A 16,505-nucleotide genomic window follows, 5' to 3' on the forward strand; every position below is an offset into this window, starting at 1 on the left:
GAGAAAATCCTTAGTTATATTCTCAATCTTTCGAGATATCCTCGATGGAGTAAAAAAAATAGCACTCATATTTGCCAAAGTTCGTCAAATTACGAAAAGTTACAAAACTAAGTTTAGTAACCTTGTACTACAAAATAACTTTGATACTAAGCTTCAGTTTGAATACAAATTTGCTTGTTATTGAAATGGTTTTCGATAAGTACTAAGCAATTTTATTGATGAAATGCGTATAGTGCTGAGCACCATTAATCTAGAGAAATTCCTGCAGGAGCTCCTGCGGGCACTTCTAGACGAATAATAGGTGGAGCTTCGTGAGAGATTCTTGTTTGAACTCTGTGAGGGAAATTCTGCCGGAATGCCAAGTGAAACTCCTATAGCAATAATCGTGGGAGCTCCCGAAGGATTTTTTTTTATTTTCACCGAAGATGAGAAAGGCCGCTGGAATAGAGCAATTTTCAACAATCCTTCCTCCAACAGGTATGAAACCTCCTCATTTCTTCATCTTTATATTTTATAATTTGCAATAACAATCTTTGAGTTCATTTCCAGGTAAGGGGTGAGCATGGCAGCATAATCGATCGCATTCGCTATTGTCTCGAGTGAAAATCAAAACAATAGATGCGCGGGTGTTTAGTGTTCAGTATTGTGATGTTCTTTGTTGTACATGCGAGTGTCGAGAAATAGTGTCGCACGATTGTATCGTTTTAGCGATAGGTCGACGGGTGCTCGAATGAATGATTGATGATCGGTGAACAAGCTCTTGTTTTTCTTTGAAAGATGCAGTAAATTTATCTGTTAGGTTAAAATCATCCTTCAGATATTTACTCAACAACAACTGCAAAGTTCGTCACTTCAAGTGTCGGCCAAATTTTTCAATTAAATTTGTGTTAAAAAAAAATCTCCTACATTTTTGTACAGTTCGGCACCTTACGGTGCTGGCCACACTGATTTGATCCATAGTTATGCGTCAGTATTTTGCCTAAGTTTGTGCGGTCCGTCACTGTCAGTGTCGGCACAATATTTTGTTTCAATATATCGATTTCATGGCAAGTAGCATATTGGTTCACCAGTCCTCTCAATTGCGAGGTGACGCAAAATATTTTTCATTCCATAAATTTTCATTTAAAATTTTCATGGTCTCACCATTCTTCCAAATTGTGAGGTGACACAATTGTGTGTATACTGTACTGTTGCATGGATCGCATCACTTACCAAAGTGTATCCCTGATCTATGTAACTATCAATCCCTCCCTACTAACAAAACTCCTTCCCGTGACAACTGTGGAGGGTCCAGTAGTACATACAACCTCTAGTAGCAACAGTTGTCGAACTAACATTCCTTCCCTTCCCCGGTAGACCGTAAGGACGTGGCCAGCGCCGTTATTGACCCAAAAAAGTTTGAGCTCTCGAAAAGTGTACATTGAGGATGGTGGCAAATCCCAAGCCCCAACCAATTGGTTCTCTGTGCAATTTCGCTAGCTCAGGTCAATCACGGAGTAGCAACTACGAAGTGTACGGTCACCAATGCTCATGCTCATGCTCATATAATTTGCAATAACAATCTTTGAGTTCATTTCCAATGAGAGTGCACTCATTGATAGTTAGATTGCTGCATCTACAATAATGAATTAGCTACATCGGCTGTTTTCCTACTCTCCGCATCGACCAATGTGGCGCTAGCTTCTATGCGCGAAAAATCGCTAAAAGTAAATCGCAAAAATATTGTATGGCGAATACCATCTAAAGGCAAATTTCTCAAAGTGGAACACATTATTCGAAAAAATATTTGGTAGTGGTTGTGCACAATGGTGACCACTATTAAGCCTACCAAATATTTTTTCGGGAAAAGCTTTGTATTTCAAGTAATTCAAGTTTAGATGCATTTCGCCATACAAAATTAAATTGATTTACTCCTGCTGATCAACTGTGGCTGCGCGCAAAGCGGGTAGTCCATTGTTGTTGTGAGAACACTAACAAAAAAATACAAATCTATACATTTATTGGTAAAGAAACGTGATCATATTTGCAACACCAAAAGTAATTCCTAGTGGATGTCCTGGTAAAATTCTAGGTGGAACTGCCGCATGAATTTCCGGTAATTTTATTTTGGAATCTCCAGTTTTTATGGAATCTCTCGAATACTATCATACACCCGGAACTGATAATGTTATGCTATGTTGTCGTTATTCTGCAGAATAGTCCCTCTGTTATTGGCTGTTTCCGGTCAAAATGGATTTTTAGGCGGAATTACTTTATATCTTCCGACGTTTCGGCCCTTGGTTTGGGCCTTCCGTTGGAAGATATAAAGTAATTCCGCCTAAAAATCCATTTTGACCGGAAACAGCCAATAACAGAGGGACTATTCAACAAAACCCTGGTCGCATTCCAAATTCTGCAGAATGACGTAAGTGACTATGACAATTTTGGCTCCTTTTTAGTTATTCACCTAACAATCTATCGGTCATTATTTTGCTTTTCTTTCGTAGATGCAACCGAATGCGTGATAATGTTAGCACCATCGTACAAATTAGGTTCCCGTATCCCGTATCACACACAATATCTTGGTTTTCTTTGCATGCACGTAAGCTCTAACTTACATCATAGTCAGTGCTGAGATGTCATTTCGACATATCTAAATTCAACCACCTACAGCACATTTTAGAAGATGATCCCGAGGATATTGTATATTCTAACATGTGCGGCTAGACCAGTCCAGTGTGTTTCCAGGTGATACGGGAACCCTATTTGTACGATGGTGCAAACATTATCACGCATCGGTAGATAATGACAAAATCTTGCATCATATTCTAGCAGAAATATTATAGTTTTATTATTTTACGAGACATATACAAGAAAGTCAAAATTTTGAATAGCGCTCACGACAGTATGGTGAGCTTCCGAATGCCTACTTTTGTTGCAGTAAATTGAAGTAACACAATTGGGGTTACTCCGGTGGTCGCTCTAGTGGCCTAAAAAGATCGAGATCATCATTTGTTCATTACTATACCAGAACATTACAGTTACGATAAATAATAAAAATTAATCCGTCAAAAGCCTACATTTTGTAATAATCTGAGAGTAATACAATATGGATTGCTCCGGTGGCCACTCCGGTGACCACGTGGAACCAATATGACTATTCATTTGGGCCCCTATAACCATAGCTGGCCCCAAAGGCATTTAGCATGACCATGCTGAGGGTGACGGGCTCTATTTACGGTTGGCCTAGGAACTTTTCGTAAGGGAAATTACTCTTACTCCCATGCGCATATAGTATCTTCGTGCCTGCCACACGATATACACATGTAAACTAATGATTGACAGAGAAAACTTTCAGTATATACTAGTAGAAGTGCACATAAAACACTTATGCTGAGAAGCAGGATTTTTTCCAGTAGGGATGGTACGCCAAGAAGAAGAAGAAGATAACTATCGATCTCTTTGTGTATCACAAGAACAACAGATATGAAAATCCACGAAGGTTGCACCATGTGGCGCCGGGTTTTGGAGCGAAAACTATACGAAGTTCATTGTCGTTACCTAATTGACCACCTTCCGGAGTCCTGTAACCCGTTCCGCATTGACCAGACCTGCCCAGAACCCTTCAAAAATGGTCTTAAACAATAAGTGTCTCATTTCAGTGAAGCGTGCAGAGAAGTAATGCAATAAAATGCATAAAGGGAATACATTTGTGGATTTACAAGCACATAGCCATGATGAAAACTAAAATTTCGGATGTTCCGGATTTCCGGAACCGGTTCTCAATAATTAGTCAATATTAATGTCTATAATCAAAGTCCACGTGAATACCTTTCCAACGACCCTTGGACGATCCTGATTACTTGTTTGGTTGCAAAGTTATAGCTTGCCAAAGTTAGGGTCTCAAAAGCGGCATTTTTCAGTTGAAGCAGGTTCCCGGTGGCCACAGTGACCGAATCCGGATTTCTCCGGTGGTTTTGAAAACTAGACTTGTGCCCCTTTCATTTGAGCCAAAGAGATCCAAAATCGGTCAAGCCACTGATTTTTGCGAGCTGTCCAAAGTTTGGGGTAAAAAATGACCCCAGGGTCTTATTTGTAACTTTTTTTATGGGAGCGCCCCTAGGGGTCATTCAATGCTTTTAATTTTTGAGAAAGGTTTATTTCCACGAAAAAATAATTGTCAGAAAATTTCAGATTGCTAGGATTCGTTAAACAAAAGCTACAGAGAATTGAAATTTGAGAAAGGTCAAAAAAGACCCCAAGACCTTACTAAGGTTAAAGGAGTTAAACCCTTTTGAAATGCTATGGTACACTTCAAAAGAATAAAAGCTTTTTTCAACAAAATATTCGCAGAAAAGATGCACCACCACGACGTAACCCTTTCTAGTTTTCATATCAAGGGATAAGCCTCTGCAGGTTGCATAAGCCAACGAAACCTACATTAAGCTAAAATAACCAGATAAAACCAATGAGAAGGATCATGACTTAGCCAGTGTCGCATGGATTCTACTGCAGTTTTTTTTTTTGTAAAATTCCTGCTCAGATTCCATCTGAAATTTTTTAGGGATTTCTCCAAAATTTTCTCCAGAAACTGCTCAAGAATTTTAGGGATTTCGTCATGAACTTTAGTAAGGGTTTTTTTAATTTCTTTCATGGAGTTTTTCTAAAATTTCCCTAAGCATTTCTTAGAGAATAATACAGAGATTCTTTCGAAAATCAGGAATGTCACCTGGGGTTCGTTCATTTTAGGTTTCTGCAGGAATGGTTCCAAATATTCCTCCAGGATTTTTTGTTTAAGAAGGTCTAGCACAAACAGTTACTAAACGGTTTTTTGAAAGAACCCTTGAATGAGTTTCCAATGAAATCTTTGGAGGATTATCTATGGGAATCCCTTAAAAACTCCAAGACGAATTTCTTGATTTTTTTAAGGGTTTTCGAAGTATTTTCTTAAGTATTCTCTGGAGGACATTCCTGATCTTTGACAGAATATCTGGAAAGATTGGAAAGCTTTCGCAAAATTTTTTGACAAATATCTTCAAAAATGACATGGTATACATTATGGAGAAATTTCTGCAGGCATTTCTGAGAGAATCTCAGGAGAAATTACTGATGTATCACTGGGAAGTTTCTGAAAGAATCCCTGAAGAAAGTTCTAAGTAAATTTTTAGCAATCCCTGGAGAAACCCCTTGATCAACTTCCAGAAGAATCTCTTGAAGGCACCTTTGGAGAAATGGCAGCCATCTGCATCGGTAAATTACATCTTTTGAAAAAAGTCTTTGAAGGAATTCATGTAGAAGAATTCCCAGAAAAATTTCTAGAGGAATTTATAGAAAAATTGCTGGAGAAACCTGAAAGAAAAGCTCCCGGAGGAAATTTTGATGATATTCCATGAGGAAGAAATTCATGAAGTATTACATGCACGAACTTCTGTAGCAATCCTTGAAGGAATTTTATAAACTATTTAGTGCTATCGTGGCCAAATCAGAGTTGGTTACTCAAGGTTTCCAATTTCTAGCGCCCCCTATACTGGTACGCCCCATGAAAATGACTTCAGTATTGTCAGTATAGTCGTTAGAACATTATTTAGATGATTTTCCCTAATCTGGACAATAATCCTTTCGGTCTTAGTTTTCCCCCATCATAAGAAAAAAAAGTTCAATTTTCTAATTAGGCAATTTTAAAAAAACATTTCTGAAGATATTTCTTAAAAAAATCCCGAAGAAAGATGTTCTGAAAAAACCACTTGAGGAATTTTCAAGAGAATTCTTTGATTTTTGGAAAAAAATAATTATCTGAACGGATCCCAATGAAATTGATGAAGGAATCAAGAAGTTGACGATTCCTTCAAGAAATTTCTGTGAAAAAAATAGCTATAAGACTTTGTGGAAGAATCATTGGACGATTTTACGAAGGAATTCCTGGAGTAGTTTCTGAAATAGTACGAGGGGACTTTTCTTAAAGAATCTCTAGAGAAACTTCTAAAGAAATCCATGAAGCACTTTTCAAAGAAATTCATGAAATTCATTCTGAAGGAATGCTTTCTGAATTTTTTTTTTATTCTTAATCACTTAACCTAATTTACAGCTCTATTGTCCACTAGGGCACTACGTGAGCGATTTCAATTGACAGCTGCATTTACAGTATTGTACAGCGCCTAGATGTGTTCTATTATACTTTATCGAACTGGTTGCCTTTCTGCTGCTTTCACTTTTCTACTCTATACATGGTAGAATGATGAGCACAAGGATGATGGATGGCCGTTGTTCCTTTCCAATCCGATTGGGGATCCATTATGAGTAGCAGTTCGCCGATATCCAGGTATCCGGGTCTGTTTGAGCCATGAGGCTCAGAAGAGGGTCAGTGTCAGCCGCTCTCGGTGAAGAGCAACTGACGAAAAATTGCATATACTGGGGCTGGGAATCAAACCCATGACCATCCGCATATGAAGCGAACGTGTGACGCCACGGGCCCCGACATGGTTTCTGAAATTAATGAAGGAATTTCATAAACATATGTTGTGATCTGAAAGACTCCCTTGGAAGAATTTTCGAAGAAAGCTTTTGAACAAAATCCAAGAAATTCAGCTTTTCCAATCTTTTCAAGGATCTAGTCAATCAATCTAGTCAAGCAACTAGTCTTTTCCAGGAACTAGTCCATGGAGGAATTTTTGAGAAATACTTGAGAATATTTAGAGAAATACTTGAATAAATTCTGGAAAAATCTCTTGGAGAAGGTTCTATGAAAACGAAAAGTGGATTTGACGTTTGATTCATCTTAGTTGAACCACTTCCCCAGGCCTAAGGCGAATAATTTCTATATGAATCTCTAGAGAACTTTTTGAAGGAATCCCTACACGATTTTATGAAAGAATCGCTGAACAATGTTCTTGAGAAATTTTTCAAAGAACTTTTGAAGGAAACTTGGATCAGTTCTCAAACGAATCTATTTAGAAAAGATCCTCTGGAAGAATTTCTGAAGAAATGCCAAGAGGAATTCAAAAGGAGTCTCCGGAAGAATTTCTTATAGAATCCGTGGAATTTTTTTAAGGAATCGCTCAGAGAAATTTCTGAAGAAATCCATGACAGATATTCCAAAAAAAATCAATGGTGTTATTTCTGAAGAAACCCCTGGAAGGTTTTCTTTACAAAAATCCTTGAAAGAATTCCGAAAATCCTGGGAAGGTTTTCTCACGGAATTTTCAGGAACATTTCTGGAGAAATCTTTGAATGCGTTTCTGAAGAAGACTCTGATTGATTGATTTGTCTTTATTTAAGAGACTTTCAGCCCTTGGCTTGTTCGTCTCTCCAAGAAAACTCTGAAGAAGTTCTTAGCTTAATTTCTTAAGAAATTCATAGTGGAGGAAATGCGGTAGGAATCCTCTAAATATTTGGCAACGGAACGCGTAAAGAATTCTGTGGAGGAAGCTTTAGACAGATTTCTGAAGATACCCAAAAAATGATTGCTGGAAGAATTTGTGAAAAAAGTGCAAGATTTTGAATGGAATCTATCGATTGCTTTTGAAGAAATCCGTGGAAAAAATACTAAAGGATTCTTCAACAAATTTCTGGAGCAATTCCACGAAGACTTTCTAGAAGAAGCCTTAGAGAAATTTCTTAAGAAATCCATATAGAAATTTCTGAAGCAATCCATGCAAGATTTTATAAGATTTATTTGAGAAATTCCTGAAGAAATTCTCAGTGGATTTTTCGGGTTTCTCGGAACAATTTCTGGATTTATCTCTGAACAATTTTCGGAAGGAATGCCTGGAGAAGTTTTTGAATAAATATCTAGGGGAACTTCGGAAAAAGGGAGATGAATTTTCGAAAAAAAAACCCTTTGTGAATTTTTTAAAGCAATACATGTTAGATTTTTTAAATGCATTTTTTGTTATATTTCCGGAGGAATTTCTAAATAACTTCCTGAAGGAATGTTTTGAGGTTATGGCTTTCAGTCTTGGGAGCGAAAACTCAAAAACGGATTGTTAAGTTTTCATCCGACGTTTCGGTCACTATATTGTGCCTTTCTCAAGGAATTAACTATGCTCCGTTTTCTCGTAACATAGGCGCACAATTTGTCCCAGACGTTATGTTACGAGAAAACGAAACATAGTTAATTCCTTGAGAAAGGTATTGTGGATTTACCGGCTACTTGTATTCTATCGGTCGCTTCAGTATGGCCTCCAAAGTAGCCGTTTTATAAAAATAAAATGTTTTTAAATATTTTTGTTGTATGCGCTATTCCTCGTTGCCACTAGCTATTCAGCGACATTCATTTTTTGACAATCAAGTTGATTTTTGTATGAAAACGGGTACTTTGTAACGGCTACTCAAGTAACCGGTAGAATACAAATAGCCGGTAAGTCCACAATACAATATAGTGAACGAAACATCGGATGGAACCTCAACAATCCGTTTTTGAGTTTTCCCTTTCAGTTATGAAAGCCATAACCTCAAAACATAATATCAACAGTCAATTCCTCAAGAAAGTTACTGAAGAAAGTTTTCAAGTGAATGCTTGATTGTTTTTTGAAAGAATACGGGAAGAAACTCCGCTGGAAGTTATTTATGAAGGAATCCTTGGGGAAATTTTCGGACGAATTCATGGATGGATTTCTGAGGGAAGAATGTTTAAATTTCTGATTTATTATATCTCCAATCGTAAACGCAAAAAAAGATCAAGCGATTGTTTTTTAACCATTCCGTTACCACACACCCCCCCCCCCCCCCCCTACCGAGAGTGCGAAAAAACACCCTTTTCGCTATACCTTTTTTTTTCAATATTTTTCAACCAAATTTTGACACAAGAAGCGTTTTAGGGATTTTCTAGGGATTTTTGGAATGACCACCTGGTTCCGGAATTATTCCGGAATCAAAATGGGTCATCAAAATTGACCATATTGGAAAAAGTGAATTAATTGGCTGACATCCAAACACCCCCTCACCACCCCATCCCTTCTTCCTGGTATTTCTTCAAGGATTTCACCATGGATTTCTCAAGGAATACCTCTATCGATTCTTCCAGTGAATTCTCTAGGTATTCCTATATGAATTCCTCCGGATATTTCTTCAATAAACTTCTTTTGGAATTTTCCTGGCATCCCTGATGAAGTTCCACCAGACATTTTTGCGGAGATTCCTCCAGCAATCCCTCCTGGGATTATTCTAGAAATTCCTACTATGAGACCTCCCGCAATTCTTCTAGGGATTTCTCTCGAGATTTCTAATGTTTTTTTTTTCAGGAATTGTTGAGGAGGTTCTTCAAAACAATCTTCCTGTGATTCTTACAGAAGTTTCTCCGGCGATTCCTCCAGGAATCCCTACAGAGATTTTGGCCTGGGATTTCTCGAGAAATTCCTCATGGGATTCTTCCAAGAATTGATTGTCTGCGATTCCTTCAGTGACTCTCCCATGGATTTCTCCAGAATACCTCTACCGATTCTTCCAGGGATTTCTCTGGGCATTCTTCCTGGTATACTAAAATAACATCTTTCAGGATTCCATTCCTTGTGGGTTTTCCTAAGAGATTTCTCTAGTAATACCTACAAGTCTTTAGAAAAATCACTAGAAGTATCACCAGAGGCATTTCTGGAAGTATCCTAGGAAGACTTCTCGAAAGAAACCCAGCAAGAATGTCAAGAGAAATCCATAGAGGGATTTCTGTAGGTATCACAGTTAAACTTTGTGGAGGAGCCATAGAAGCTATTCCTGAAAGAACAACAGTAGAAATCGCTTGTTAAATCCTAGCTGGAGCTCCAGGAGGAATTCTATGGGCAATTTTCGGAGAAATCCCAGGATAAAGATGATGGAGTAATTCCTCGAGGACACCAAAGGAACTTCTGGAAAAATCGTAGAAAGGTTGCCTTGACTCATCCCAAGAGTTTTTGAAGGAACCCCAGGAGAAATGATAAAAAGAAACCCTAGAACAATTCCTAGGTATTACACTAAGAATTTCTGGATGAATCCATTCCGCGACTACAAAAAATGATGAAGGGTTTCCCAGAAATAGTGCTTTATCAGGCGCAACATTAAAGTTGTTTTCAAAAGGGCGTACCAGTATAGAGGGCACAGAAATTTAGAGCCTTGAGTAACCACCTCTGAGTTTACAATGATTGTTGAATTAGGCATTTTGAGAAGGACTCGCGTCTTGCATTCATTTTCCAATTCTACTGGAGTCACTTCAGCATCATATTCTAATTCTATTTGTGGGGCTATTCCGGTACGGAGTACAAAAAAATAAAATCTCCATACAAATGGCTCAATATCTTTCGATTTCTAGCTTTGACTACCTAGATAAATCGGAAATAAAAAAAATGAGACAGATAAACCTTTTCATGTTTAACGGTTTTTGTTCGCTTTTTGTGTGACAAATCTTACAGGCAATGAAAAGAAAAGCTTGCTTGCACACATACAAGTATAAGTTATGGCTGAATTACTGTATTTAAGCTAACCAAAACATAAAATAAAGTCTAAACAGATGAAAAAATATGCAAAACTACATACATACATACATTTATTTGTTCAACATCACATTTAAGACAAGACATAATCAACAATAGTACGCCACAATACTCGGTTTGTGGCTGCCGCTCTCCATCCTCGGTCACGCCCAATGCTCGCCAAGTCACGCTCCACCTGGTCCGCCCATCGTGCTCTCTGCGCTCCACGCCTTCTTGTGCCAACCGGATCAGTTGCAAACACCAGCTTTGCAGGGTTGTTGTCCGGCATTCTTGCAACATGCCCTGTCCACCGTATCCTTCCGGCTTTGGCCACCTTCTGGATGCTGGGTTCGCCGTAAAGTGCAGCGAGCTCGTGGTTCATTCTTCTCCGGCACACCATCGAAGATCGTCCTTAGCACGCGTCGCTCGAAAACTCCGAGTGCTTGCAGGTCCTTCTCGAGCATGGTCGATGTCTCGTCCCCGTAGAGGACCACCGGTCTTATTAACGTTTTGTACATGGTGATTTTGGTGCGTGGGTGAATCTTTTTCGACCGCGGTTTCTTCTGGAGCCCGTTGTAGGCCCGACTTCCGCTAATGATGCGCCTCCGAATTTCACGGCTCACGTTGTTGTCAGCCGTCAGTAAGGATCCGAGGTAGACGAATTCCTCCACCACCTCGAAAGTATCCCCACAGATAACAGACGTTTATGCTTATATTGGCAATGTGTGTAAAAATGCTCAACAGCCATTTTGTATGTAACGAGCAGCTGAAACTCGTGTGGCAATCATTTAGAGATGGAGCAGTGATCGATAGTCAGTGATCGCTTTCAAGATTGCATGCACTACGCAATTTTACATTCAAGATTGTATTCGATCTTGAATGAAAGTGGAACTTTGAACTATTTTTGCATTCAAGTTAGATGTAATGTCGCAATCAGTTGAGTAGATGGCGGTAGTGAGCCAACGTATATCGTTTTGAACATTTACACAGGATTCTGCGAAAAATTTGTACTAGCATAAACATCTGTTATCTGTGGTATCCCCGTCTATCGTAACATTACTACCCAGACGGATCCGGTCGTTTTCGGTTCCGCCTACCAGCATGTACTTTGTTTTTGAGGCATTCACCACCAGTCCGACCTTTGCTGCTTCGCGTTTCAGGCGGGTGTACAGCTCTGCCACCGCTTCAAATGTTCTGGCAATAATGTCCATGTCGTCCGCAAAGCACACAAATTGACCGGATTTTGTGAAAATCGTTCCCCGGCTGTTGAGCCCGGCTCGTCGCATCACACCTTCCAGAGTGATGTTGAAGAGTAGGCATGAGAGTCCATCACCTTGTCTCAGTCCCCGGCGAGATTCGAATGAACTGGATAGTTCACCCGGAACCCTTACGCAGTTTTGCACACCGTTCATCGTTGCTTTAATCAGTCTAGTCAGCTTCCCAGGAAAGCCGTTTTCGTCCATGATTCTCCATAGCTCTGCGCGGTCGATACTGTCGTATGCCGCTTTGAAGTCGATGAGCAGGTGATGCGTTGGGACCTGGTATTCACGGCATTTCTGGAGGATTTGCCGTACGGTAAAGATCTGGTCCGTTGTCGACCGGCCGTCGATAAAGCCGGCTTGATAACTTCCCACGAACTCATCCGTTTTAGATGAAAAACGACGGAAGATGATCGCGGAAGAGGATAGCACTTTGTAGGCAGCACTCTTTGAAAAAAAATCATGTAAATTTAAGTTCTCTTGGATGCACAAAAAATGAGCGGCCCGTTTGACACAAATTTACGTCTTCTATTACAAATAAAGTCGAGCTAACAATCGCTAAAACCGAATCGACAGATGAAACATATGAAAGTAAAATAATGAACCGGATTCGAACACTGGTCCGCTGATTGAGAAGCACGGTCTATACCTCTCGGCCATATCACCGAGTTGTAGGGCAAGTGATAAATGTAAAACTGTTTCTACCTACCTGCTTAGATAGGTTTGTCGACATCTTGTGCAATCAACTCGAACTTACATGATGGATGGAAAATTCAGTCAAATTTGCCATTCAGTCTTGAAATGTTTACGTACGTTGATGGTTTACGTCACGTGTAAATTCCTATTTTTTTAAGAGTGAGCATTCAAAATAGTGATCGCCCTGAAGTTCTCATATTCCAAATGGTCGCCTTTCTTGTGAATGGGGCAGATTACCCCTTCCTTCCACTCCTCCGGTAGCTGTTCGGTTTCCCAGATCCTGACTATCAGCCGATGCAAACAGGTGGCCAACTTTTCTGGGCCCATCTTGATGAGTTCAGCTGCGATACAATCCTTACCAGCTGCTTTGTTGGTTTTGAGCTGGTGAATGGCATCCTTAACTTCCCTCAGCGATGGAGTTGGTTCATGTCCGTCCTCCGTTGCACTGGCGTCGTCGTTCCCTCCGTTGTCGTGGGCTCCCGTGCCTACGTTCTCCACGCCGTTCAGGTGCTGATTTAAGTGCTGCTTCCACCTTTCGACCACCTCACGTCCGTCCGTCAAGAGACCTCCGTCTTTATCCCTGCATATTTCGCCTCGCGGCACGACGCCGTTGCGGGATGCGTTGAACTTCTGATAGAACTTCCGTGTTTCTTGGGAACGGCACAGCAGTTCCATTTCTTCACACTTCGCTTCTTCCAGGCGGCGCTTTTTCTCCCGAAAGAGGCGGGTCTACTGTTTCCGCTTCTGTTTGTAACGTTCCACGTTCTGTCGGGTCCCTTGTTGCAACATTACCGCCCTCGCTGCGTTCTTCTCCTCCAAAATCGTGCTGTACTTTTTGCCGAACCATTCGTTCCGTCGATTCCGTTCCACGTACCCGATGGTGCTCTCGGCTGCGTCGTTGATGGCTGCTTTCACTGTACTCCAGCAGTCCTCTAGAGGGGCCTCATCGAGCTCGCCCTCGTCTGGCAACGTGGCCTCGAGATTCTGCGCGTATGCTGAGGCGACATCCGGTTGCTTCAGCCGCTCTAGGTTGTACCGTGGCGGTCGCCGGTACCGTACATTGTTGATGACGGAGAGTTTTGGGCGCAGTTTGACCATCACCAGATAGTGGTCGGAGTCGATGTTGGCGCCACGATAGGTCCTGACGTCGATAATGTCGGAGAAGTGCCGTCCGTCAATCAGAACGTGGTCGATTTGAGATTCCGTCTGCTGTGGTGATCTCCAAGTGTAACGATAAGGGAGGCTGTGTTGGAAAAAGGTGCAAAACTGTTACCGTTTAATAGCAAAATTGTGCTGGTTCGTCACGAAAGGGATAGCGGGATGTTGTGATATCTTATAGATTATCAAATGCGTATTTTCAAACGTTTTATTGCAATTCTGATAAAAATTAATAGAAGTTAATTCTTACAAGCTAGCGTTTGTGTTCCACTGTTCCAGGAATGTTTCATTGATGGCTTTGGATTTAAGCTATTTAAACTATATTAAGAAGTACCGTTTTTGAAACATAAAAAATATCACATCTATTTACCCTCTCGAAAAGAAAGAAAATGACTAGCTCCGCACATCCCGATGCCGCCCAATCCAAACGATCGCACTGCTGGTACTGCTCATTCGGTCGCTCCCGCTCGTCGTCGGTTGTTATTTGATCCGCTTCCGCACCTCGATCCGGTACACAATCAATCCGAACTGGTGCACCAGCGAGCTGAACTGTTTGAGAATACGAGCCGTGGAGAACGGATTGCGCTGCTGTTCGTCGTCTTCGTAGGCATAGATTGGGCAGGTGTCGCCGATTTCGTCCAAGTCGGTGTTGATGCCACAGGGGTGCTGGCCGAGCAGTTTGGGCGGGGCTTCGATCGAGAGGTGTGGGTAGAACACTTTGCTTTGGGTGTGCTTGAGGAGAACGGCAGATCGGTTGTGGAACACTTCGTTCAGATCTTCGGAGAGGCTCGAAGGGATTGCGAGGTAGAGAAGGTAGCGTTGGTTAGAGCTGTACTGCTTCATTTCGCAGGCATCCAAGATGGTTTTCAGGCGGGAGTACAGTTCGTTCAGGTCGGTGCTTCCGTACTCGTAGAGGAAGAAGCGCTTTCCTCGGCGATACTTCTGGCCGTTTTCCGGGTTGACAAGAAGAGTGTTGCTGCTGGGGAGGTTGAGGAAGCATTGAGGCATGCTGTAGATGTGGCTCGTTGCGAGGTGGATGTGGGTTGTTGCGGAGCGGATTTCGAACTGGCGGCTGAAGTGCTCGGCAAGCTGGTAGACTCCTCCTTGGTGAACGAATCCATAGAAAAGGGTGAGGGCGATGTTGGTTGAGTACCAAACTCGGAGTAAGTAACGAGAGCTTGCACGGGTGCAAAGGAAATGGTTGTAGAGCAAGTCTTTGAAGAAGGATCGTGTTCGGAAGGGGTAGGACTGACAGAACCCGACTTTGAGCTTTGGAGCGTGAAGGAGTATCAATGGTAGGGTAATCGGAAGGAGGAATCTTGGCTCTTGATGGTTGAAGAACGAGAGCATGATGATTGGGAAGAATATGGCGCAAAGCATGAGGCCTACGAAAGACTGTGCTCGAGGAAGGCTTGTATACTCGTTAGACGCGAGTCTTTGCAGCATCGCTATGAAAGAAAAAACGGCAATCACTCCAAGGACGTTGTACAAAATGGGAATGTTAACCATAAGGTGTAGGTAATACGGATGTACGCCATGCTGTTGGGTGTTCTCCGGATTGATGTTATACCGGATGAAGTTTAGAGGAGTCACTACGAAACTGTTGATAGAGATGTCCAACCGTTCCACTTCTGCTGGAGTTATGTATCCATAGTAGAAGGAATCCACCAGGATCAAAAATACCAAAGCAGGAATCGATGCCAACACAAACGTTATGATCCGGATATTGAAATCTGCAAAGGACACCGTCCTGGTTCCCATTCCTCTCAACAGCCAGTGGAACACCAAAGGTAATCCAAACAGGAAAAACGTTGGCCTGTTGAAAACTCCAGCAACGCAAAGCGTCGCCATCAGAACGCACTTATTTAGTGAATGCGACGGGAGCGACATCTTCAACTTGAACAGCTTAACCTTTTCGACAGTGTTCTTAGCCTTTTGATACTTCTCCTCAAGGAATTCCTTCTGATAGATTACCGTATTCGAGTGGATCATACAATCGCTAACAATGTAAAGCAGCAACGAGCAAAGTGCCATCTCAATGCAATTCGTGAATGTCCTCGTTGAATAAACCAACATCACATATGAGCTGGCCAGCGTCATTAACCGGAATTGAGCCTGCAGCCCATAAGCCTCGCAAATCTTCCGCAGACTCCAATCATTCACAAACGAAAGCATCACCATCAACAGTCGCGGGAACACCAACATCACGTAGCTTCCCCTCAGATTCAAACCAAAGTAATACTTCGTATACATGGACCAAAATCGAAGAAACGCAAAGGGCAGCTTCAATCCAAAGTACGGTATCGCCATCGAACGGATCGGGAAGGTGCTGTTGAATTCCCATGTGCGCGTTACCTCCAGGCCATATTCGTCCCCTAAAAAGTTCGAATTTTAAAATCTTACCTAAACAAATAAAACATTTTCAACTAACCTGCCACCACTTCCACCGATTGGAAAAACTCGTCCGGGTGGATGTAGCCCACCTGCGGAACGAAAACCATTGCCACCCGCAGGAAGCACAGGATGTAGTACGACCCGAGCGAGGCGGCTTTTGATTTGATTGATTTGGAATCCATCGTCCTCTTCGGTTCTTCACTGCTCATCGTTCAACCATTCAAATGAAATTACTCTCGCTACTGGTTTTCACCTGAAAAACTTCAAATATTGATTAAAGTTTGCGATTTGTTGTGGTTCGCTGCGCTGCGCTACCCGGTTTTCGGATTTGGCTTTGATAATGAGAAACGTCAGTGCAGTGTTACGTCAATGTGTGTGTGTGTCACTGCAGCAGCGTCGTCAACACAGCTGATCGATGCAGCGCCAGCGTCGGTGGTTTTCGTCAAGTGGGGTGGTTGGGTTGGAAACGGCTTCGTTAAGTCTTATGTTTGCGGTATGCTGCGAAGCACTGGAACGAAACGGACGAAGCTACAGTAATTAAAAGCCATTGGAGCTGTTAAATAGCATTTACATTTTTCAAAGT

At 41.6% G+C, this 16,505-nt stretch overlaps 1 protein-coding gene across 1 annotated transcript; it reads right to left on the reverse strand.

Annotated features, from left to right (window-relative positions):
• Window positions 1-13,722: 13,722 nt before the first annotated feature.
• LOC109432325 (GPI mannosyltransferase 4) lies at window positions 13,723-16,152 on the reverse strand. Its single transcript, XM_019708664.3, has 2 exons — window positions 15,960-16,152; window positions 13,723-15,903 (listed from the first exon to the last, which is right to left on the reverse strand). Exons 1-2 carry the CDS (start codon window positions 16,129-16,131, stop codon window positions 14,009-14,011), a joined length of 2,067 nt encoding a protein of 688 aa, XP_019564209.3. The 5' UTR covers window positions 16,132-16,152; the 3' UTR covers window positions 13,723-14,008.
• Window positions 16,153-16,505: the final 353 nt, after the last annotated feature.

The sequence above is a fragment of the Aedes albopictus genome, chromosome 3, assembly GCF_035046485.1.
Source record: "Aedes albopictus strain Foshan chromosome 3, AalbF5, whole genome shotgun sequence".
NCBI classification, from domain to species: Eukaryota; Metazoa; Arthropoda; class Insecta; order Diptera; family Culicidae; genus Aedes; species Aedes albopictus.